Below are 25,115 nucleotides of genomic sequence, written 5' to 3' on the forward strand. Positions count from 1 at the left end.
AGGTAAATATACTTTCTGTATTAACAGAAAGCTGTCATAGGACGTGTCATAAGAGCTGTCATAAGTGACATATGTAGTGCTTCCTGGAAATGAAGGTTCCCAGTCATGACAAAGCTTTGGCTTCATTAATAATTCATGGCTGAGAAAAGGATGGATATTCTGCCTGTGTACTATGTGCTTTTATCACATAGAAGGTGATAAGCTGCAAGGAATATAGGGAGAGATACTAAATTGTGATGGAAAAACAAGTTTATAACTATTAGGTGACTGCTACTTTTACAATATATCAGATAAAATAGTCATATTGGTCACCTACCCAGATACTTTCATTACAATCAAGAGCAATCCTAGTGTTTGTTAATCTCAAAGGAGGCTCCACCTCCAAAATACACTTTCACATGTCTTTCCCATGTTTTGGAGATTGGGATCTGGACTGAGTTTTGTAAGTGTGGAGTTTTAAAGTCAAAGAAGCACATGAAGTGCCTCCAACCAACCAAAACCTGCAAGCAATCATTGTTTTGAAAGAACTAGCACAAATTTCTTTCAAAGCATGGCATTTAGATTGGCCAACAGCTATGCAATCTTCACAAGTGATGAGTTGGATCTGAGCATTTTCTGTGGCAAAGGTGCTGTAACCAATCTCATTGTCAAAGTTTCCTGGCAAGATCTTCATTTGTTCCATCCATAAGGAAGTGAGCAATCTCTTTTAATGTGCACATGTGAAATGAAGAATTGGAATGTTTGGAGTATGGTGGATATCAGCACTCTGGGGTCACATCGAAGAAGTAATTGTAGATGTTAAAATGTGTATTATCATGGCCAACATATACATTGCTTGCATTCATTTGACAGGGACACCATAATGGCTTTGGTAACTTCATTTTAATTTCTCAGTTTATATGTCTTTTAAATGTATGCTTTACTTCTGTTTTTTAAAGAATATTTGCTTTACAAATAAATATTTAGTATATGACAAAGGATCCCCAAAAACCTGTGCATTATTTTACATGTTTGTGAATAGAGGTCATTGATGCCTAGATGCCCAATCCAGATTGAGCAGCAGCAGCATGTGTTGCTTAAAGAATAAGTTCACCTCTCTAAAAAAAAAATTAAAAAAAATTAATGAACATTTTTTTGCAGGTAAAAAAAAAAAGTGCATTTATTTATTTATTTATTTTTATAGTAGCCTGTAAAGCATTGCACCTGCGATCAGCAGATCTTGTGTGCATTCTCAGTCTCCTGCAGACTGTCAGTGTATCTGTCTGCTCGTACTTTATATACACAATGACAGGAAGACTCAATAAACTACCTAGAGCGTTCATCCATGCCATGGTAGTTCACTGAGAACTGCAAGCCATCTGCTACAATGGCTGTCGGTAGTTCATTCATTCACAGGAAAAGAACAGCCGCATTATTTTCAAATTATGACAGTGGGTGTAGGGAGAAGGTCCCCAGCCCGCTGTCACGGGGGGAAACCGGCGAGAGGCTGTAGGAGTGGGAACATGTTACATGTTCCACCCTACAAGGGGGTTGAACATGTTGCATGTTCCCAAAGATGAACTTATAATTTAACTTAAAGTGTTACTAAATCCACAACACTAAAATCAGACTGTATTTGCAGTAAAGCATGGTTGTTATACTCACTTTGGAACCTACAGGGTTAAACCTCTGCAATTTGTAAAAACGCTGTTTGATCCCGACTTCTCTGATACTCCCCTTCTTCCAGTGCCCCCCTCTTATCTCCTGATAGGATTTGTCATGTGGAGTCACTATGCACATGCTTAGTTTGGTGTGTATTGCTTGAGATTTTTTTTTTTTTGGAGAGTGCATGTGATCAGCACAGGGCTAATCAGCATTGTCCAGACAGAGGTCATCCTCCTAGAGCAGAAAGAAAACTCCTCCTACAAACTTTAACCAGTGCTCTACTGAGCACTGATAAAAGTCCCAGCTTGTTCTAACAGCTTGTTCTAACAGCTTGTTCTAAAGAGAAAAGGTATTTAGCAGTGTATATTTACTAAAATAATTGCACTTTCATGTTTTGTGTCTGGGTTTAGCATTTGCCAGGAGAATGGAACTTGCCTGACTGCATGGTACCAAGTGTAAAGATTGGTACTGGGGGGGGGGATTGTGGTGTGGAGTTGTTTTTCAGGGGTTGGGCTTGGCCCCCTAGTTCCAGTGAAGGGAACTCTTAAGGCATCAGCATACCAAGACATTTTGGACAATTTAATGCTACCAACTTTGTGGGAATAGTTTAGGGATGGCCGATTCCTTTTCCAACATGATTGCGCACCAGTGCACAAAGCAAGGCCCATAAAGACATAGATGAGCGAGTTTGGGGTGGAGGAACTTGACTGGCCTGCACAGTCCTGACCTCAACCCAATAGAACACCTTTGGGATGAATTAGAGCAGAGACTGCAAGCCGGGCCTTCTTGTCCGACATCAGTGCCTGACCTCACAAATGCGCTTCTGGAAGAATGGTCAAACCTTCCCACAGACACACTCCTAAACCTTGTGGGCGGCCTTCCCAGAAGAGTTGAAGCTGTTATAGCTGCAAAGGGCGGGCCAACTCAATATTGAACCCTACGGACTAAGAATAAGATGCCATTATAGTTCATGTGAGTGTAAAGGCAGGCATCCCAAAACTTTTGCCTATCATTATATATATATATATATATATACACACACTTCTCAAAAAAATTAAAGGAACACTTGAAAACACATCATCTCTCAATGGGGAAAAATATCATGCTGGATATTTATAGAGGATATCTATACTGATATACTGATATACTGAAGGACTGGGTAATGTGTTAGGAACGTAAGGATGCCCCATCACTTGATGGAAATGAAAATTATCAACCTACAGAGGACTGAATTCAAAGACACCCCAAAAAATCAAAGTGAAAAAATGATGCAGCAGGCTAGTCCATTTAGCTGAAATTTCATTGCAGCAACTCAAAATGGTACTCAGTAGTTTGTATGGCCCCCATGTGCTTGTGTGAATGCCTGACAATGACGATGGATGATGTCCTGGAGTATTTCCTCCCAGATCTGGACCAGGGCATCACTGAGCACCTGGACAGTCTGAGGTGCAACCTGGCGGTGTTGGATGGACCGAAACATGATATCCCAGAGGTGTTCTATTGGATTTAGGTTAGGCAAGCGTGGGGGCCATTCAATGGTATCAGTTCCTTCATCCTCCAGGAACTGCCTGCATAATCTCGCCACATAAGGTCGGGCATTGTCGTGCATCAGGAGGAACCCAGGACCTACTGCACCAGCGTAGGGTCTGACAATGGGACCAAGGATTTCATCCCCTTACCTAATGGTAGTCAGGGTGCCATTGTCTAGCCTGTAGAAGTCTGTGCGTCCCTCCATGAATATGCCTCCCCAAACCATCACTAACCCACCACCAAAGCAGTCATGCTGAACGATGTTACAGGCAGCATAATGTTCTCCATGGCTTCTCCAGACCCTTTCACGTCTGTCACATGTGCTCAAGGTGAGCCTGCTCTCATCTGTGAAAACCACAGGGCGCCAGTGGTGGACCTGCCAATTCTGGTGTTCGACTGGCAAATGCCAATTGAGCTCTGTGGTTCTGGGCAGTGAGCACAGGGCCCACTAGAGCATGTTGGGCCCTCAGGTCACCCTCATGAAGTCTGTTTCTGATTGTTTGGTCAGAGACATTCACACCAGTGGCCTGCTGGAGGTCATTTGGTAGGGCTCTGGCAGTGCTCATCCTATTCATCCTTGCACAAAGGAGCAGATACCGGCCCTGCTTATGGGTTAAGGACCTTCTACGGCCCTGCCCAGCTCTCCCAGAGTAACTGCCTGTCTCCTGGAATCTCCTCCATGCTCTTGAGACTGTGCTGGGACACACAGCAAACTTTCTGGCAATGGCACATATTCATGTGCCATCCTGGAAGAGTTGAACTGCCTGTGCAACCTCTGTAGGGTCCAGGTATCGCCTCATGCCACCAGTAGTGGCACTGACCCTAGCCAAATGAAAAACTAGGGAAAAACAGTTAGAAAAGATGAGTAGGGAAAAAAATGTGAGTGGCCTCCACCTGTAAACCATTCCTGTTTTGGGGATTGTCTCATTGTTGCCCATTTAGTGCACCTGTTGTTAATTTCATTAACACCAAAGCAACTGAAACTGATTAACAACCCCCTCTGCTACTTAACTGACCAGATCAATATCCCAAGAGTTTAACTGACTTGATGCTATACTCTGATTAAAAAGTGTTCCTTTCCATTTTTTTGAGCAGTGTATATACATGCCATCTATAACATGTCATCTAAATTAACACATAATACAGACTGTATTAGAAAAAAACATGGGAAGTGTATAAAAGGTACAAGGATTAACTTTGCCATAAATACGATCAATGTGAATATAAACAGTTCTATATAAAGGGCAACAATATGTGCCATTTAAGCATTGCCATCAACAGTAAGAATGTCTCATGAGAAATATGACAATGTATTAGTCCTTTGTCTTGCCATTTTTATGTAGGTCAAAGATTTTTTAAGGCTAAATCGTACTGAGGCATTCTTTATATTATATAGCAATAAATCACCGGGAAACACCGTAAGACAGAACGTATGTGACACAAGTTCACACTACTTGATAAGCGCCTGAGCAAGGTGTTAATCTCCACCCTGCACAAAATGACCCGTTTTCAGGCATCAGCTCTGATGCAGACTACCTGGATGAAATCTGACCAGTGCTGGCAATCCAAGTGGGAAGACTTAAGAATGAGTGATTTATTTCATTTTGAGATAGCCCCTCATTGTGTTTGGCTCTGCCCAGTGCCAAGTTCTGAAACTGAACGGCAGGACAGCTGTACCACCTGAGTGTTGTACAGGAGATGAAAAATACACTGTGAAAAATGATTCAAATACGAATTCAGGACTTCATTTACTGTTCTAAGAGGAAGTTGCTGAAATTGCCAAATACAGACAATTAACACTTCACTTTACCAACAATTTAAGAGCAGCTAATGAGCAGTCCTGTGACTGCACTGTTCATGGTCAGGGTATGATCTTATGGTAATGGATATATATATATAGCACTGGATGGTATGATTGTAGATAATATATACAGTATGTATCACCTAGGTTTTTTTTGCATTCACATATTGAAAGGCTCCAGGGATGATCTGGAAAGAACAGACTTTTTGTTTTCTCAGAAACACAATAAGTTCTGTTTGTGGTGCTGCAGTCTGGGGGCCTTGTAGAGCTTTTGGCGGGAATAAGCCTCCATTCTGAGGTCCACATCTTATCTGTTAGCCAGACCTTATTATAATTCTCAGTTGACCACAAGTCTTTATTTATGTGAGATAACTGGTGCTCGGAGCTCTCTCTCACTCTCTCTGCTGTTAGAGGGTGAAGGAGAGAGTGCTAACAGAACGCTAAAACCATACAAATACTGCCTGTTTGTTTTGGGGAACCCAATATGGGGTACTATGTAAGTCAAGAACGGATCTGAGTTCAGTTAATGGGCCAGACATGCAGATGATTCACTTGTTTTATTCTAAGAAAATTGTATTTGCTTGCTGCCTTGATGAATAAAATTACAAGACAAACCTACTTGGACTGTTCCTGGGTGTCCCGTGCATAGGTTACTGCTGGCAATACCAGCTGATACTGATATAGTGAGTCTATATCCAGTGTGTGTGTGTTTTCTCAGAAATAATCAGCTAGGGAATGCCCAAATACAGTTCAAATTCACATTTCTGATAGGTGATATCAATGTAAATATAAACAATGATAAGCTCACAACAGGTACATCTTAAGACAAACATATGTTTAGGTTTAGGATAGACTAGAAAATAGTAAGAAGTTCTGTAAGGTGTTTATTGATGTCTGTGTTCCTGCTGGGGATATTCACTCTCTGTTTGCTCTGATGACCCATTGTCACCAGCTCATTAAGTGATAGTAAATGTAAAGCCTGTCACCCAGCGTACATGACCTTTACCATCCAGGGACACAGACTAAATGACAGGTAAAGATGAGGGTGGGGTCATCTGGTGACACTCGCCCAATGACAGGTGTGAAAGAGACAGCACCCATGTTTACCTGTCATTAGGCATGTGTCCCTGCACCGGACACATGTTCGGCACCCGGCATTTTTTTTTTTGTGTGGTTCGGCATTCATGATGATTGACGTTGGATCTACTTTGGAGGACAGTTTTTGAGGGGAGTGGGTTTAAAAAGGACTTGTCAAAAACTGTGTTTGTGTTTTTATTTACTTTGACATTTTTTTTGGTGAATGAGTAGTGGTACATAGTACCCCACACTCATCCAAATAGGTGGCAGTCAGGATCCGGTGCTTCCAGATTCTGATAAGCTCCCCATCTGCAGACCCCTACAACCACTGGCCAGGGTTGTGGGGAAGAGACCCTTGTCCTCATCAACATGGGGATAAGATGTTTTGAGCCCCCTTCCACCAAAGCTCCTCTCCACTTGCTTGCCACCCCCCACCCCCAACCCCCTTTCTTGCCTATTCAGGCTGCATGCTCGGATAAGGGTCTGGTATGGATTTTGGGGGGGACTCCACGCCATTTTTAAAAAAGTTTGGCATGGCATTCCTGTCAAAATCCAAACCAGACCAAAAGGGCAAAAAATTATTATTTAATGCTGTCACTTTATTTACATTCTGCTATCAGCTATTCTTCACAACATCGAATCCTTTCGGTACAAAACGAATATATTATTATTATTATTATACAGTATTTATAAAGCGCCAATAGTTCGCTCAGTGCTGTACATTACAAAGGGGGACAGAACATGTGACAGAACAATAACAATACAATGCAAAACATGAGGGGATCGAGGGCCCTGCTCTTTCGAGCTTACAATCTAGGAGATTGTAAGAATATACGAAATGAATGCCAAAGATACAAAGCAAATCCTGAAAAGGAATCTGTTCAACATAACAATGTGACGAACTGAAAATTTTCAATTAATGGCTGAAACGAAAATGAAAAAAAAAAACAAAATTTTCGGCCATGCAAAATGTCTAGTGACCTCAACAAGGCTCAATGGTTCCTCCTGCTGACTTCCAAGCATTAAAAGACATGGTACTGATGTGGAGATCAGCAGGAGGAACCAATGCAGACTGCAGAAGGCACAGGAGATAACACACCTAGAAGGGCTGCTTTCCCTGTGGAATTCCTATGAAGATTTCTCATCAACTGAATGGCATTAAAGCAGCTTGGGCAGTGGGTAAGGTAAGGTAAGTGTTCACAATCTTCTTTTATATACATGCTTGTTTAGAGGTTTTTGCTTGGTAAACAGAATGAGAACATAACATACATAAACACGAGAAAATGCATCTAAAAGCCTTAATACAAAACACAAACATGATCTAGAAATGTATCAATCATGTAACAACAAAGCCTCAACCCTTAGAGTCGGAAAACTAGTACATATTATTTTTGACCACTAGAGGGGGGGTGACAAACCAAGAATCCGTCGGCAGCTTTCTCCTACGGCCTCTCCATGAGATTGACTCCATACATTCCCCCATGTGTGTCTTTGCTTTAATAATAAAGCAGTACATGCGTCACATAAGCTTGTCAAATTCCACTATGTGCTGTATTACATTTGCACATACTTAGAGTTATTTGCACAGCTTCTCTTCAAACAAGACATACAGTATGACAGGAATGGCAGGTGTCTTGCTTTGCCACATGTTTTCAATTGGCATCTCCCCGAATACCATGCTGCACTAATGACATGACATTAAGAGAAAATTCCCTGAGGCTGCATTCTGCCTGTTGAAGAGAGATGTCAGTCTGCGGCAGATTAACTGAACAAATCTTGGTTAAGGAATACATACTGCTGTCTCCGTATTTGTTCCTTTTTCCCGATAGTGGTTGCTTGACGCTGTCCCTCCTTCAGGCGAAAAATGCGCTGTAGCTTGGCCAGCTCACTATCCGCTAGAAAAAATAATATAAAAAGGCAACTGTATGAAAAAAAGGAAAATCATATGTTACATCCATCTGTTCAATGTGTGTCAATCAAAACATAATAATTTTCAATTTTTGTAATATCTCACAGGGACTGTGGTGGCAGGATATTACTAGTGACGTTCACTGTTTCATCCCTAATATAACCATTAGGAAGCCAAGTAAGGGAGTCTCATTCTGCCTGCTGTACTTTATTAATGTAAAATATTTGGACAACAATAAAGGGTATGGTGTCTTGCATTAGATAACAGAATAAAACTACAAAGGTCTCTTAGACAGACACCTATAACAAAAATGAATGCACACTGAAAAAAATACCATGAAGTATGTTGCATGTATGTAAATTAGCCTTGTTATTTAAGACAACGCCATCATTAAAAACATTGTGTCCTCGACATTATCAGATCACAGTGACACTACATGGTGGTGCTCTGGGGATCACCATATATTGGGATTTATCTCCATATGCTTAAACACCTTTTTGAAGCTGAATTTACCACAGAGACATCATTGTTCTTTTTCTTGAATGGCATCATCATTGAAACTTATTATGCTTGTAGAACGTCCCATGTGATATCCTCCATAAGCACCGTTTGCTTTATCTGTCCACAGCACAACCAATTAGGAACATTATTTTCTAAACTGATGTATGCTTCATGTGGGATTCACCTTGCTGTGGTGGAACATTTCCATTTTGCTTGGATTACATATGATACAGGTGTTTGTTGAACTGTGGCATATAAACATCCTGCAGTCCCTGGATTACAAATATATTCTCCACAGTGGAGTACCGGAGATGGCTTGGCAATCAGGTTCCAGTTTTCTTTTTTTCAAAACTTAACTGAACAAGTTGTAGTTAGAAGCTAATTGGCTACAATACACAGCTGCACCAGATTTTGCACTCTCCAGTTTTAGTAAATCAACCCTATTATGTCTATAGTTTGTGTACCTGGTTGGGATATAAATTCAACTGCATGCTATTCCTGGATCAATATCCCATTCATGAGGCAGAAACACTACAGCATGTGAACCATTATTACATATTTGGTACAGGACCTGCACATTGTTTTTAAAATGTTTTTAGTGATGTTACTGTAGGACGAGCTTAGTTCCCTTTTATTGTAATGCCCACCCTGCAGCCCTGGTGAGACTCCTCCTCAGCAAGGGATGGGAAGAACTTAAGCTGGCCATAGATGGACCGAATCTTGGGTGGTTCAGCAGAGACCAGCAGCAAGGCCGAGCAATTGCACTATGTACTGGCACTATTTATTTTCTTTATTTTTTTCTCTCACAGTTGTCACTTGTACTTTTGTGTGTGTTTCTTTTACTTGGATGGAAGGTGTGGGTCCCTCGACCTTCCCTGAAGGCTAGGGGGAGGACTTGTGGCCATTAAGTTCCTTCCTCCCCTGAACTGGGGTTATCGAAAGAGCTCCTCATCAAGTACTCAGTGGTCGGCTTCAGTTGACCATGAGGAGAGGGGTCTGCCAGGCCTTTTGGCTAGGTGGACCCCATCGAGCCTTGCCCGTCAGGAGCCTTGAGCCTCAAGGTTCAGGGTAGAGTCCTACTTCTTCGGAAGGTGGACTAGAGCCATACCCTTAAGTGCACATGTTTGTATGTGTGTTTCACATGCACTTTTTGTACACTTAGATGTTTTGTTTTTGCCCACCACTGTGGGTTAAAAAAAAAAGAGCAGCCTGGAGGCACCCAAGTCGATCTATCAATTAACTTGGGCACAACCAGCCTCTCTGATTTTTTATCTGCAATTCCTGCTGGCGGCTATAGCTGCTATCAGTGATCACTGTGTACTGCTGGCTAGGAAGACTCCCTGCCGGCAGAACACAATAGCGCTCCGTGAGGGATTCTCCCATCAAAATAGTCAGTGAAGGAAGGAAAGAAAATCACATAATACATGGGCTGCTTTAGTGAGGAGTGTAGAGTGACTGAAAACCTGCAAGATGTAATACCAATGAAGATCAGAAGGTCTTCCCCCTTCAAGGGGGTAGAGGAAGAGACTCAGAGCAAGCGATGAGAGCCACGGAGATGGGAAAATATGTGAAATTGCTTACAAATTGGACTGTTATTCTGGATAACAATCTTCTAGAGATTTATAATCTCATATCTTTGAATAAAGTGATGTGCTGCTAAATACCATTTTGAAGGACTAAAATTTTATGATCAGTAGTGTGGACAGTTTATAACATTACTTCAGTAAAATACGTTATTTGTAAAGTTACACATTGGAGTAGAGATGAGCTCAGTGTTCAGCCTGAACATAAGTACATTCGGACTGAACACTAGTAGTGCAGACCATTTAGGGCATTCAACGTGCAAAAAGGTGGCAGCTTCTGGGCTGTCAGTGGTTGCTATGAAAGCAAGAGCTTACATGGCCAGGAATCCTGGGCTACAAAAGAAAATGGGCGGGGAAGAGATTGGGTTACATCATTGCCTAAATATGGCCACATATGTTTTTGGAAGGTCGGCAGGAATTGTGAATTTTGAGAATTGCAATTTTTTTAATAAAAGACTTGTCAAACGATTGGGTGTCTTTACTTCTAGGTGACATCTTTTTTTTTCCTTTTTTGTAAGTAGGGGCAATATGTACCCCATACTCATTAACTTGGGGAGGGGTAGTTTCTGGGGGCTCCTTATTAATTAGGTAGGCTTCCAGATTTCGAGAATTTCCAGATTTCCAGACCTCCACAACACCCAGCCAGGTTTGTGGAAAAGAGGCCCTTGTCCTCATCAACATGGGGATCACCCCATGTTGAAGGCATGTGGCCTGATATGGTTTTTTGGGGGGGGCACATGCTCACTCGTCCCCTCTTTCTTGGCCAGCAAGGTTGCATGCTTGGATAAGGGTCTGGTATGGATTTCCTGGGGGACCTCAGGTATTATTTTTTGTGTGCGTGTGTGTGAGGTACCCCCTTAAAAAAACCACACCAGACTCAAAGGATCTGGTATGCATTTTGGGGGTCTCTATGCAATTTGTTTTATAATTCTTGCTGTAAGATGTGCTACAGAAAGTGATATTTACAAAGAAAAAAAAAAGGCAGTTTAAATTGCCAGCAAATAAAAGTTCATTGCTGACTTACAAAAAACACAAACCCCTCCCAAGGTCCCCCACAATCTATAAAAGAAGCCTAGGGGTCTGCTATGTATTTTGAAAGACTTTTCGGGTCTGTGTGCTGTTTTTTTTCTTTAGAAAAAAGAAGCCAGATGGAAGATGCCAGTTGCCAGCATTCGAAAACATCTTTTTCAATTCTAAATGTCCGTGCATTTTATTTTACATTGGTACATGTTCCCCAGGGCATGATCTTTTAGGGGGTTTGAAAATCATTAGTGCATTAATAATTTTATATAATTATATTGATGCGTTGGCAACTGGTATGAGTCAATAGCTGCTAACCCTATCCACTCCAAATTCTAAATTAAAAAATGCATTGAAAGGTATGGAAACGCACGTAAAAATTCATGTCGACGCACGTTAACACATGACAATGCACAAACCTAATGCTGCAAAAAAAAAAATTCATGTCAACGCACGTTAACAAATGACAATGCACAAACCTAACGCTGCAAAAAAAAATTCATGTCAACGCACGTTAACACATGACAATGCACAAACCTAACGCTGCAAAAAAAAAATTCATGTCAACGCACGTTAACACATGACAATGCGCAAACCAAATGCTGCAAAAAAACACACCTCTATGCAAAAGCATACATTTAAAATAGTTTTTTAAGGTTTAAGACCCTTTATATAGAGGCACTCAATTTGAAAGTTTATGTCTTGCGTTGTGAGCCCTCAGCACTAGTTCAGCAGCGGAGGGACACGTGTTCACAAGACAGAGCTTAAACTTTCAATTTGATTCCCTACCAGCAGACACTGTTTATTTTAGACCCTGATGAACAATGGACAATGTGTGTCCCCCTTAATGCCCTGGGTGTATCACCTGACATATGTTTGGAATAAAACCTCATTACAGACTCTAAACCTTGGTGCAGTTCTTTGATTTTCATACTTCAAACATTATTCTACAGTCACAGGCCACTGTTCCAGTTGCTTGGTTCATGCAAGCAGCCCACCCATCACTTAGACATCCCATAGGGTTTTTAACAGTACATTTTGTCAAACACATCAATTAGTACCGCAGTATATCTACCTAAGGTTCCAGCACCATCAATCTACTGCTTCAAGAATTTTATAAACAGCTCACACTCCTCTAATTTGTTCTGTGCTCTCAAAAATATATATTTTTTCTACTAGAAATAAAGTGTGCAATCACTGGCAACTGTTGTAGCATCCTGTACAAAATTGCATTTCACTTTCCTCTACAAAGCTCTTCCTGTGTTTATTTGGGTTAAAGGTTCATTTGTGCCACTATAATAAAAGAGTGGGATGTTTGCAATGAACCATTATCTGAAATTGCAAGCTGGCTTTCTTGGACTATCTTTATATACTTCTTATTTATTTTAACAGGCAAGTACAGTTGCTAACCTGGGCCAAGCGCCAAGATTACTGATGGAAAGCCCATTTTGTGGCTTGTTTATCATTACTATTTTTTTTACAACAAAATTCTTTGATTTCTTATAGGTAATGGATAGGTGATGAAAGTAAAAATATTAACATAAAACTAACTCCATGGATAGCGCAGGAGTTGCGTTAAATTACAGATTTTTTTTTCTGCAGATTTGCTCTCTTTTTCTGTCACAGTGACACCATGTTGAAGTGCTCACTGGCAAAGGAAGACATGGACAGCAGTATAAACATTGTCATAAGTTCCAACCATTTCCCTTTATATCTAAATGTGTGATTATATGCACCCCTTTTTTATACAAGTACTGTAATTGTGAACTTATATGCACTTTTTATACTTAGGTGCAACAGTCTGAGTTCAGTAAACAGAATTTAAAAAAAAAAATGAGTGTTCCTGACATCTCCATGGTATCACGCTAATGTGCTGAATCCGTCCCCATTAACTGTTAGTTTGTTGCCATGGAGATAAATCATAAAAGGAAAAGTATAGTGGTTATTTGATATAAACTTTCCGCTTTTGTCTGTGCCGAGAAACTTACTATGACTTTTTGCCCTTACAGTACTCCAAATAGGGGCACAGATGGTAATAAATATCTCACAAATGCTCTAACCCTTCCCTACTCTATCCAAAATTACTTATATATAGTATATAATTATATATCCACAGAAGATCTGTGGTTAATTCTCCAAGTTGTTTGGAACAACCTACCTGCCGAGTTCCTACAAAAACTGGGTGCAAGTGTACCTAGAAGAATTGATGCTGTTTTGAAGGCAAAGAGTAGTCACACCAAACATTGATTTGGTTTGGATTTCCATTCACTTATTTACTCATTTTGTTAATATATAAAAATAAATTATTAACACTTCTATTTCTGAAAGCATTCTTACTTTGCAGCATCTTTTCACATCTTTTTTTTTTAGATATAATATACACTATCTTGCCAAAAGTATTGGGACACCCCTCCAATTTATTGGATTCAGGTGTTCCAATCACCTCCATGGCCACAGGTGTCTAAAGTCAAGCACCTAGGCATGCAGACTGCTTCTACAAACAAATGTGAAAGAATGGGTCGCTCTCGGGAGCTCAGTGAATTCAAGCGAGGCACCGTGATAGGTTGCCACCTGTGCAATTAGTCCATGAAATTTCCTTGTTACTAAATATTCCACGGTCAACTGTTAGTGGTATTAAAACACAGTTGAAGCAGCTGGGAACAACATCAACTCAGCCACAAAGTGGTAGACCACGTAAAATGACAGAGCGGGATCAGTGCACGTTGAAGCGCACAATGCGCAGAAGTCGACAATTGTCTGCTAAAGTCAATAGCTAAAGCCCTCCAAATTTCATGTTGCCTTCAGATTAGCACAACAACAGTGCGTAGAGAGCTTCATGGAATGGGTTTCCATGGCCGAGCAGCTGCATCCAAGCCTTACATCACCAAGTGCAATGCAAAGCACCGAATGCAGTAAAGCACGGCGCCACTGGACTCTAGAGCAGTGGAGACGTGTTCTCTGGAGTGATTAATCATTCTTCTGTCTGGCAATCTGATGGACGTGTCTGGGTTTGGTGGTTGCAAGAACAATACTTGCCTGACTGCACTGTGACAAGTGTAAAGTTTGGTGAAGGGGGGGGGATTATGGTGTGGGGTTGTTTTGCAAAGGTTGAGCTTGGTCCCTTAGTTCCAGTGAAAGGAACTCTTAAGGCATCCGCATACCAAGACATTTTGGACAGTTTCATGCTTCCAACTTTGTGGGAACAGAATGGGGATGGCCCCTTTCCTGTTCCAACATGACTGCACACCAGTGCACAAAGCAAAGTTCATAAAGTCATGGATGAGCGAGTTTGGGGTGGAGGAACTTGACTGGCCTGCAGAGAGTCCTGACTTCAACCCAATAGAACACCTTTGGGATAAATTAGAGCGGAGACTGCGAGATTCATCTGCTGACAGTATAGAGCCCTAGGAAGCCATCTGCACATACTCAGTTTGGTGTGTATTGCTAGAGAGGTTTTTTTGGGAGGATGCATGTGATCAGCACCGGGCCATTCATCACTGTCAGGGGTCCTGCAGCCTCATAGGAAAGTAAAAGGAGAATGAAAACTCCTCCTACAAGATTAATCAGTGCTCATCCGGACACTGATAGAAGTCACATGACTGCTATATACTGCTGATGAGAAAAGGTATTTAGCAATTTATCTTTACTAAAATAATTGCATTTCCATGTTCTGTGTATTGCAGAAGAATGGATATAGTGAAAGCAGGGTCCTGGGTTTAGTAATACTTTAAGGCTTTTTTTAGTTTTGAGTAGAGTGGAATAAAATTACATTTTCTGTCAAGTATTTGTTTTTGTCTGTGATGCCATTGGAAAGATTTGCTCAGGCATTTTCAGCATTAAAGTGTTTGTAAAGGCTCAAGGTTTTTTACCTCCATGAATTCTATGTATGAAGGTAAGACCTTCTGTGTGTATCAGCCCCCCGAGCCCCCCTAATAATTACCTGACCTTCATCACAATCTAGCAATGTGCATGAAAGACTTGACTATCCCAGGTCTCTCCCTCTTCACTGGCTGAGACAGCAGCAGGAGTCATTGGCTCCTGCTACTGTCAATCACAGACAGTGAGCCAATGAGGAGAGAGCGGGCGCAGGGCTAAGCCTCAGCTGTTTATGAATGGACACACAGACCAGTGGCTCGGGTGCCCCCATATCAAGCTACTCGCTGTGAGGGCACTTCACTGGAATGGCCTAAAAATATGTTTTTGTCTTATTACACAATGAACAAACTAACCCCCACCCCCCATGCTTTATGGCTCCTTCCACTGACCTCTCTGTTACTACTGTGTCATATGACATATGGACTGAAAAATGAAACCAAAGAATGTGGCGGGGAGACACGTGCATCAAAAACTTCCAGATAATACCTCACATCTTTTGCAGGGGCTTTCTATTAAGGCCTCATGCAACCAGGATAATTTTACTGCCGCTTTTAGGGACATCAGGCAATTTTTTTTCCTGTTTCCAAACGCCCCTCCATGTTATCTTATGTGTCCATTCACACATAGACTTTTAACAGAGTTTAGTGGCAACAGAGTTTAGAGGCAGCAAAAAAAAAAACTCACTGCCATTGCGTCCAGGACAAGCTGAATTTTGGCAGAAAAAATGCTTGATGCTTGTAAACGCACATAAACACATCTAAATGGATGTTAACATTAAGCCCGTTTAGAGCTTGAGCGTTAATTTATTTCAATGGCCAGAATAAATGATTATTCTGGCCAATTAAATGAATTAACCACTTTCATACAGGGCACTTATACCCCCTTCCTGCCCAGGCCAATTTTCATCTTTCAGCGCTGTCACACTTTGAATGACAATTGCGCAGTCATGCAACAATGTACCTGATCATCAGGGCACACTGAGGAATGCTGATAACCGGCATTTCCTTATTTACATGCCCCCTCAGATGTCCCCTCTGAGGAATGCTGATAACCGGCATTTCCTTATTTACATGCAATCAGCAGTAATTGGATATAGCTGATCACATGACCAAGCCGACATCTTTGGCTCTTTTTGTTGATCGGTGATCCACTGTGTTCGAGGGACACAGCGTACCACCGATCTCTGTGCTGTGCGCCCCCGGAGCCATGCACGCGCGGTTAGAGTGGGAGGACGTCATATGACGTCCTTCCAGAACGAGAGAACTGCCTTGCATCCGTCATTGGATTATATGGCGGGCGGGAGGCGGTTAAAGCCCAAGTGCTTCACTCCTGTAATCGTGCCTAAATGCTTGTACAAGTGTCAGGCATTTTTTTCTGCCAAAACGCTGCTGCCACCAGGAAGAGCTTCTAAGAGAGTTTTCAATTATGTCCTGTGTGCATGAGGCCTATGACAGAGAATACAGTGTCACTGTATATGTTTAGATAACACTTATTAGACCTACAAGTGTTGTTGAACAATTTGCAATGCAGAAGGTAAAGCTGGGTATACACTACAGTAGTGCAGTGTTTCTCAACCTTTTTTCAATCAAGGCACCCTTTAAAATTATGGACAGTTCCGAGGCACCCTTTAACATTATGGACAGTCTTGAGGCACCCCATTTTAGAATTTTAGAATGGGGTGCCTCAAGACTGTTCATAATTTTAAAGGGTGCCTCAGGACTGTCCATAATTTTAAAGGATGCCTCAGGACTGTTCATAATTTTAAAAGAACACCCCATTGTAAAACGTGAATAACTATTCTAATCGTTTTTTATAACGCAGCAACATCCACACATGTAGGGCACCCAATATTAGAGGGGATTTATTCTTCCAAAGCAAATACACTTTTGCACCCTGGTACTGAATAGTATTCCAATGTTTCTCTTCTCCCTCAGTTTTTCTCCAACACTGAGCTAATGTGACCCCAGCACTGATGGAGAGGGGGAGGGGAGGGTAAAACTAGGGTGCTGTGCAGGCAGCTGACATCCTCCTTATCAACTGATGATGTCATTGGTTGTCAGGAAACCGGCGGCTAGAAGGTCGTAATGGTGCACAATGAAAACCTGCGACTGTGTAACTAAAAGGCAGGCTTGTTCTACCCCCTGGCTTGTATACATATTTTGGGCAATTTTTAGACATGTTGCCAAGGCACCCCTGAAAAAACCTTAAGGCACCCCGGAATGCCTGGGCATCCTGGTCAAGAAAGAGTGCACTAGTGTACTTTCAAACAAAAACATTGTACAAAAATTCTTAGTACATCTGAAGGCTTCACAAATGTCAAAATAAACATACATACTTACCTCCCTGCTGCAGCTGTCCCCCACCGGCTCTAAGCTCGAGAACCGGTCAAGTGACCATTGATTGCTCAGTTCTTGGGTCTGCTCTGAGCAGAGAGCAGTGGCTGTCAGTCACTTGATATAAATGGTGAATGCTTGTGAGCTATTATGAAGTGAGGTGTTCAATAAGTAACTTTAAGTATAATCTTCTTATTTCATGCGTGAGGTGCGCTGGCACTTGCACTGACTCACTTGCTAGTGTATATATAATATTTATAGATAGATAGTGCCTCGCTCCTATATATTAGTGTATGTAACTTATACTTCTAAAGTGCTATAGATAATTATCCAAGGCAATGCATAAATCAAAATATATAGCAATCATGAATTACTATACCTAGTGACTCAAACAGTAAATATAAATTATGATCTTCATGCAGGTGACATTAATGACTAGCAATCCTAAGGTGATGGTGCCTTAAGAGGTACAATGGTATACAGATCAATAAATGTCTAAAATAATGCACCTCTATTCTGCTGTGATCACTCTATTCATATTGTGCAGAAACATATAAAAATTGTGCACGTGCATATAATATAGTAAGTAAAAGTATATATAAAGTCTTTCAAAATAAATGTGCAGGTGGATTCTTTGTTCCCTCTCGCCGAGTGCTTAGTGGTCTCCCTATGTGCTCACCTCTATATTTGCCTGAATGAATCCAGGCAAATACGCTTTTTATCCTTCCAGGATAGATGAGATGGGATGATGCTCTTGTTCTAGTTGTCTCAGAAGGTGGCTGTGGATTTAAATGGGTTCTCCTGTTCTCTCCTTTATCCCCTTGTGTAGCTGCTCATGAATGGATATACTGGCCAGCTCTCTGAGGATCTCCTATTTCCCCTCCTGGGGTTGTTTCCTTCTCCAATCCTCCTTATACCAGCTCAAGGGGTGTTGGTCAATTGAAAAAAGGAAGAAAACAGACCATGGTGCCTTATCTTTGTGCATAAAAGGAGAGTTATTGCTGCCAGTTAAGGTGTTGCACAATAGTATACAGCTCTGTTGTAATCCAGGTCAGCATAGATGACAATCTACAGGTATACTCTTGATTGGATCCAATCATTTCCCCCTGATGAAGTCACGTGACCCTGTGACGCAACGCGTAGGGGAGGGGCTCTGACGTCACGACGTTGCACTGGAGAGGCTCGGTGATCCGAGTACAGACGCAGGCAGACAGCACTGCAGAGGCAGAGGCAGAGTATACCTGTAGATTGCTATATATTTTGATTTATGCATTGCCTTGGATAATTATCTATAGCACTTTAGAAGTATAAGGCTGTCAGTCACTGTTTTTTGCTCTGCCCCTCCAGCGCTCACTGGATTGCTGGGCTGGGAAGGAAGAGGGGAAAAGCAAGAGTGGCTGGCTCTGGCTCTCAGTGGAGTGCTGAGAGGCCGAGCCAACTGCCGGTCAGGCATCTGGGTGGATCCCACCAATTATTGTCGGGATACATCTAGAAACTGCAGCGGCTCTGTGACGACAGCCAACAGCAGGCTTTAGCCCACTCTTGGATGATTCTGGATCACAGGAGAGCACACGTATGTGCACTCCTGTGACCCAGAAGAGAAGTGTGGCCAAAAAAGCGTTGGCCATACTTCTCTTTTAAAGTCATCAATGATAACTTTGGAAAGAGAAGATTGTACAGCACAACTGCAACTACAGATACTACAAATACTATTTAAATAATTAATATTCAAAGCAAACTCCCCCAACCATCCACAAAGATTTTCAAATGAAAATTCACTAATGTATAGCCAGCCTAACTTTTAGAATCAAATACCAAGTAATGACAAGGGAATGTCAAGCTGTCCGTCACCTAACTCTTACTAAACAGCAGCACATAAAATCTATCTGTTAGTGTCTGAGATTTAAATAGAGGAATAGAGGCATGAAATCAGTAGATGTTCTGCTGCCGAATACTGTAATGACACCATGAAGTTAAACAGTAAAAGTAATTCTGACATTGTTTCAAACTGGTCTACAGCATTTAGCGTGCAAAAACCTGCAATAACAAAGGAACGAAGGCCTCCCATAGCTTGATATATCTAAATTTTTTTACCAATATATAAGACATAAACCTACCCATTCCTTCCGTGTCCATATCACTGCTATCAGAGCGGATGCTGGAAGCTGATCTTCTCAGCGGCATTCTTCAATCACATTTAAGAAGGAAAAGAAACAATTATTATGGACAGTAATTGTGAAGGTAATTCAACTAATTAGATCAACACATCAATCATCAAAGAGTGCCTGTCACCAATCCATAAATGCACATTTATATTGCAATAAATAAGTAAATACCGTTATATTGCTATGTCCTGATGGTAAATATGGATACTGGTACCCACCAATATTTCTGGAAGGGCCCACTCACACCAGCAGTGTTGCCCAATGCACTTCAAAGCAAGAACAAGGCATTTTGCCTTATGTCTTTTAGTTTTAGTTCACTGGGGTGTGCTGCATCAGGTGCACTGAAAAGAAAAAAATGGGAGTGGTGGCATTTTTGCACAGTGTGCTCCAATACACTTCAATCCATTATAAAAGAAGTTAAAAAAAATGAAAGCATTACAATGTATGTTTGCAATGAACTGCAGTGTTGTTGTCAGTGCTGGGACAAGGTCATCCAGTGCTCAGGGCAAAGATGAGAAATTGCACCCCTTTCCCCAGGTGAAAAAGCTGGATGGAATAGGAGCAATAGTTGCACATGCTGAAATGTACATATTATTTGTGGCATACGATGAACAAGTACCAATGTTTTTGGTACACTGAAGCAAATTGAAGAGTTTAAAATTGTTGTACAAATATTGGGCTTTCAGCGTTGAAGAAAAACATTTTCTTGAGTTAGTGGTGTCACTGGAAAAAAAAGTCCCTGCATTTGTGGTTTCACTAGAAGGAAAAAATGTCACTGTAACTGTGGTGTCACTGATTTCCAACAAAAAAAAGGCCAGCTGACAGGAGTGACACTGCAGTCACTACAGTCAGGGAGGCACAAGAAGAAAGGAGCTGCTGAAGCTCCATGTGCTCCCCCCCCCACCACCCCATATAGAGACACTGTGCCTAGGGCACATGACCCTTCTGCCCACCATTGCCCTGGCCCTGGTTACAATGCACATCAGTGCACGTGTGTTATGCACCATAACACACATCCGTAGGTGTGAATGAGCCCTTTAGGTGAAATGTAAAGATGTGAGATCTGTTTATTGCATACATACCTAGATATACAAGTTCCTCTACTGGAACTAAGGACTTATTTATTATGGCAGTGCAAAATTCAATGGCTGTATTACATGTACACCAATACAAAGCAACCAGTCAGATCCCAAGGAAACCCAAACTGAAAGAAATACAAGGGCTTCCATTATTGAACTCTTTCTGAAAATGCTAGTTGTCTGGCTGCCTTACTCATCCCCTGACTTCAAAACTTTGTGTGTTGTACCCAGAACAAGCATGCAGTAAGTGGTGTTTGTTCTAAGCCAGGCCCCCAGAAAGTGATACTTGTCCTGGGTCAGGGTCTCAAAAAGTTTTGAAGCCACTGGATTAGCATGATGGTCAGGGAACTAGCATTTTCAGAAAAAGGTCAACAAAGGCTCAGGAGTTCTGTGGTTACATGACAATCCTGTTTAGGGCCATGAAGAAAAAAGAGAGAGCAACACACTGACAGCCTGGACCTAGGAAAATGATAGAAATCGTTTGAAGCTCTCTAAATGCCCAAATTGTTTTATTCCCTGAAACTAATCTGGGACTGCATTGGACACACTGTATATGCAACACATAAGCACAGGACAAGGGACATTGTACTCTAAATATACCCAGATAAACCATGCAGAAACTCCTATTGTCTAATCCAATATACTCTATATTGACAAAAGTATTGGGATGCCTACGTTTACACGCACATGAACATTAATGGCACCCCAGTCTTAGTCCATAGGGTTCAATATTGAGTTGGCCCACCCTTAGCAGCTATAACAGCTTCAACTCTTCTGGGAAGTCTGTCCACAAGGTTTAGGAGTGTGTCTATGGGAAGGTTTGACCATTTTTCCAGAAGCGCATTTGTAAGATCAGGCACTAATGTCAGACGAGAAGGCCTGGCTCATGGTCTCTGCTCTAATTCATCCCAAAGGTGTTCTATCGGGTTGAGGTCAGGACTCTGTGCAGGCCCGTCAAGATCCTCCACCCTAAACTAACTCATCCATGTCTTTATGGACCTTGCTTAGTGCACTGGTGCGCAGTCATGTTGGAACAGGAGGGGGCCATCCCCAAACTGTTCCCACAAAGTTGGGAGCATGAAATTGTCCAAAATGTCTTGGTATGCTGACGCCTTAAGAGTTCCCCTCACTGGAACGAAGGAGCCAAGCCCAACCCCTGAAAAACAACCCCACACCATAATCCCCCTCCACCAAACTTTACACTTGACACAATGCAGTCAGGCAAGTACCGTTCTCCTGGCAACCGCCAAAACCCAGATACGTCCATTGGATTGCCAGACAGAGAAGTGTAATTCATACCTCCAGAGAACACGTCTCCACTGCTCTAGAGTCCAGTGGCATGCCGCTACTTTACACCACTGCATCTGAAGCTTTGCATTGCACTTGGTGATGTAAGGCTTGGATGCAGCTGCTCGGCCATGAAAATCCATTCCATGAAGTTCTCTACGCTCTCTCTGTTGTTGTGCTAATCTGAAGGCCACATGAAGTTTGGAGGTTTTTAGCTATTGACTCTGCAGACAGTTGACCCCGTTCTGTCATTTTACATGGCCTACCACTTTGTGGCTGAGTTGCTATTGTTCCCAGTTGCTTCCACTTTGTTATAATACCACTAACAGTTGACCATGGAATATTTAGTAGCAAGGAAATTTCACGGATGGACTTACTGCACAGGTGGCAACCTATCACATTACCACACTTGAATTCACTGAGGTCCTGAGAGCGACCCATTCTTTCACAAATATTTGTAGAAGCAGTCTGCATGCCTAGGTGCTTGATTTTATACTCCTGTGGCCATGGAGGTAAATGGAACACTTGAATCCAATGATTTGGATTTGTGTCCTAAGGCTACGTTCACACTAGCCTTGTTAGCAAACGGCAGACAGGCGTTTGGGAAGCGTTTTTACCGTTTCCCAAACGCCTGGGAAAATCTGCACATTGCAGCGCATAGTGCTGTTCAAACGGGAGCGTTAGCGTCGCGGCAAAACGGACGCCTCTGGTCGAGTAAGGAGGAGTTGAAGCCTCCTATTCAAGTCTATGGTGCCGCTCCGCAAACGCCCGGCCGGAGCTTTAACACCATTCAAAATAGGCATTTGTGGGGCGTTTTTAACGCTTGGCAAACGCCTAGCAACCACCGCTAAACTGCGCATGCGGCGTTTGCGGAACGTTAAAAACGCTCCGCAAACACCGGACCAACGCTTGTCAAACGCTATAGGGGCGTTTGGCAAGAATTGGAGAAACAGTCAAGTGTGAACGAGCCCTAATACCTTTGGCAATATACTTTTTCAATATAGTATAGGTTACTTTGATTAGGCCATGAAAAAATTAAACCTGGTTGCTATGGGCTACATTACTGTAATTTAATATTTGAATATAATTCTTCTGGTAGACGTTTGACTAAAAGTACAGATGTGATTAGGTGGGACAGGAAATGTTGTTTGTTTTCCTCAGTCATACAGCCTTATCTTTTATATTTTACAAAAAAATGGGTAATTTATTGCATTTGTGTGCCCTAAAATGAGCTTGTGTATTTTTTTTTGCATTTCCTAGACCCTTACAGTAATATTGTGTGATATAAAAAATTGGAACTACCACTATTTTATTCCCTAGTGCGTCTGCCTTCAGAAAATATAAAATGTTTTGGAGGTTTATGCAAAAAACACAAAAAATCTCTGGCAATGAAAGGGTTTTTAGGCTAAGTTTACACTTGCAAAAAATTCTAATGCTGACACCAACATGCCTATAGCATTAGATTTGGTTCACACCAATGCGGTTTTTTTTTTATTGCTTTTTGCAGAAATGCACTACAATCCATTTAACTTGGTTTCCTACGGGACATGTTCACATCTATGCGTTTTTCAGCCACTGCGTTTTTTGGAAAGTGTCCATGACTTTTTTAAACACAAAAAAAGTTGCGTTTTTGCTACAATAGTGTTCAATGGAGACGCTGCTGAAACGTATGTAGTGTGTTTTTGCCATGTTATTGCAGCGTTTTGTGTTTCTATTCTGCCCAGCAACAAAAACATTTCCCCTTTAGCAAGACCAAATGCAAACGCAGTATAAACGTGGCAAAAGCATGTGCGTAAAAACGCAAATGCAAAAACGGATCAAAAGCAAACTGCGCTGGTGTGAACCACGCTTTAGGCTGGCCATACACTATACAATTTTCTGTCCAATTTCTGCCCAATTTCCTTTACATTTACCTTCAACTATGTAGTGCAAGATCCTGCCTAATTGGATACAATTGAAAGTGTTGTTAGTTTTTACCTCCTTTTTTATGGTTTTTGGTAAATCTAAACCATAAATCTCAAGAAAATTGTATATTGTATGGCCAGCCTTAGTGTGCATTTTTGATGCATTTAGCACACAGTGCACTAAAAAAAAGAAACACACCCCATTCACCTTCCAACTGATTTTTCTTTTCTTTTTAAGGTTGCTTTCACACTGATCCACTTTTCTTCCACTTTTGTATTACAAAAGACAACAGAAAACTGTGTGACCATGTATTTCTATGGAACTCTTCACACTGATCTGTTGCGGGTCCGATGTGTTTTTCAAAGTCCTGCTTGCTGCATTTTTTGGTGCAATAAAAAAAAAACACACCAAAGATGCCCCCCCCCATTGAAATCAACAGAAAACGTGGCAAAAACACATCAGTAACGCATCAAAAACGCACACAGCATTGCAAAGCAATGCAAATGATACATGTTTTTCAAATGTGCTCAGCTCTGACCACTGCCCATATTATTCATTTTAGGCTGCTTTGCTAGGCATTGGGGGAGTGGCAAAAATGCGTCCCAATCGCCTGTTTGTAATGTCAGTGTGAACAGGACCTAAGGACCGCTGAGAATGGATATTTAGGGGTTAATGACTGCTAGAATTGACATATTTATATCTACAGTCCCATATCTATACATAGAAGATGATATAAAGTCTGATATCTACATGTCTGGACATGGCACTGCTGATTGTTATTGGTGATGGAGATCTCCCCTGTGACCAGTACCTGATTCCCGGAGAGATGATGAAGTTTTGGGAAGTAGTCAGTGCTGAGTCTGTACTGCAGTAAGTGTGGAGCTTGGCTCAGTGTTGTCAGTGATGTTTGCTTGGAGATTGTATCCAGGAAGTAGCTGGTCAGGGAAATCCTCCACCAATCACAGCCGGGCTGGGAGGGACAGCACGCAGCTCTGTGTCGCCTTCTGGTTACCTAGCAACCCCAGTACACAAAGGAAGATTGTGGTTGTAGAAAGTAACTTGTATCATTTCTCCTTCCGCTTTACATTTATTGGAATGGAGAACCCAGAGAGTGAAGAGGGAACACTGAACACATTCATTATTCTATTGGGGAGGGGGGGGAGGTCATTAACCACTTGCCCTCCAGAGGATTTATCCCCCATCCTGATCAGGCCATTTTCTGCGATAAGGCGCTGCCTTACTTTAACTGACAATTGCGCAGTCATGCAATGCTGCACCCAAATTAAATTTATGTCCTTTTTTCCCCACAAATAGTTTTATTTCGATGGTATTTGATCACCTCTGTGCTTTTTATTTTTTGCGCTATAAAAAAAGGCCGACAATTTTGAAAAAATTATATTTTTGA

The 25,115-nt window shown here is 41.7% G+C and overlaps 1 protein-coding gene across 1 annotated transcript in view; it reads right to left on the reverse strand.

Moving 5' to 3' along the window:
* Positions 1 to 24,631, reverse strand: part of LOC149451143 (coiled-coil domain-containing protein 63-like) — a 150,760-nt gene extending 126,129 nt beyond the window's left edge. The window contains exons 1-3 of the mRNA XM_089690928.1: positions 24,522 to 24,631; positions 19,392 to 19,459; positions 7,848 to 7,947 (exon numbers count right to left, since the gene is read on the reverse strand). Coding sequence (XP_089547054.1) covers positions 7,848 to 7,947; positions 19,392 to 19,458 — 167 coding nt within the window. The 5' untranslated portion in view covers position 19,459; positions 24,522 to 24,631. The remainder of the gene's footprint in view (positions 1 to 7,847; positions 7,948 to 19,391; positions 19,460 to 24,521) is intronic.
* Between the last annotated feature and the right edge of the window lie 484 nt (positions 24,632 to 25,115).

The sequence above is a fragment of the Staurois parvus genome, unplaced genomic scaffold (assembly GCF_062004578.1).
Source record: "Staurois parvus isolate SC_StPar_1 unplaced genomic scaffold, SC_StPar_1.0 ptg000548l, whole genome shotgun sequence".
Taxonomy (NCBI): domain Eukaryota; kingdom Metazoa; phylum Chordata; class Amphibia; order Anura; family Ranidae; genus Staurois; species Staurois parvus.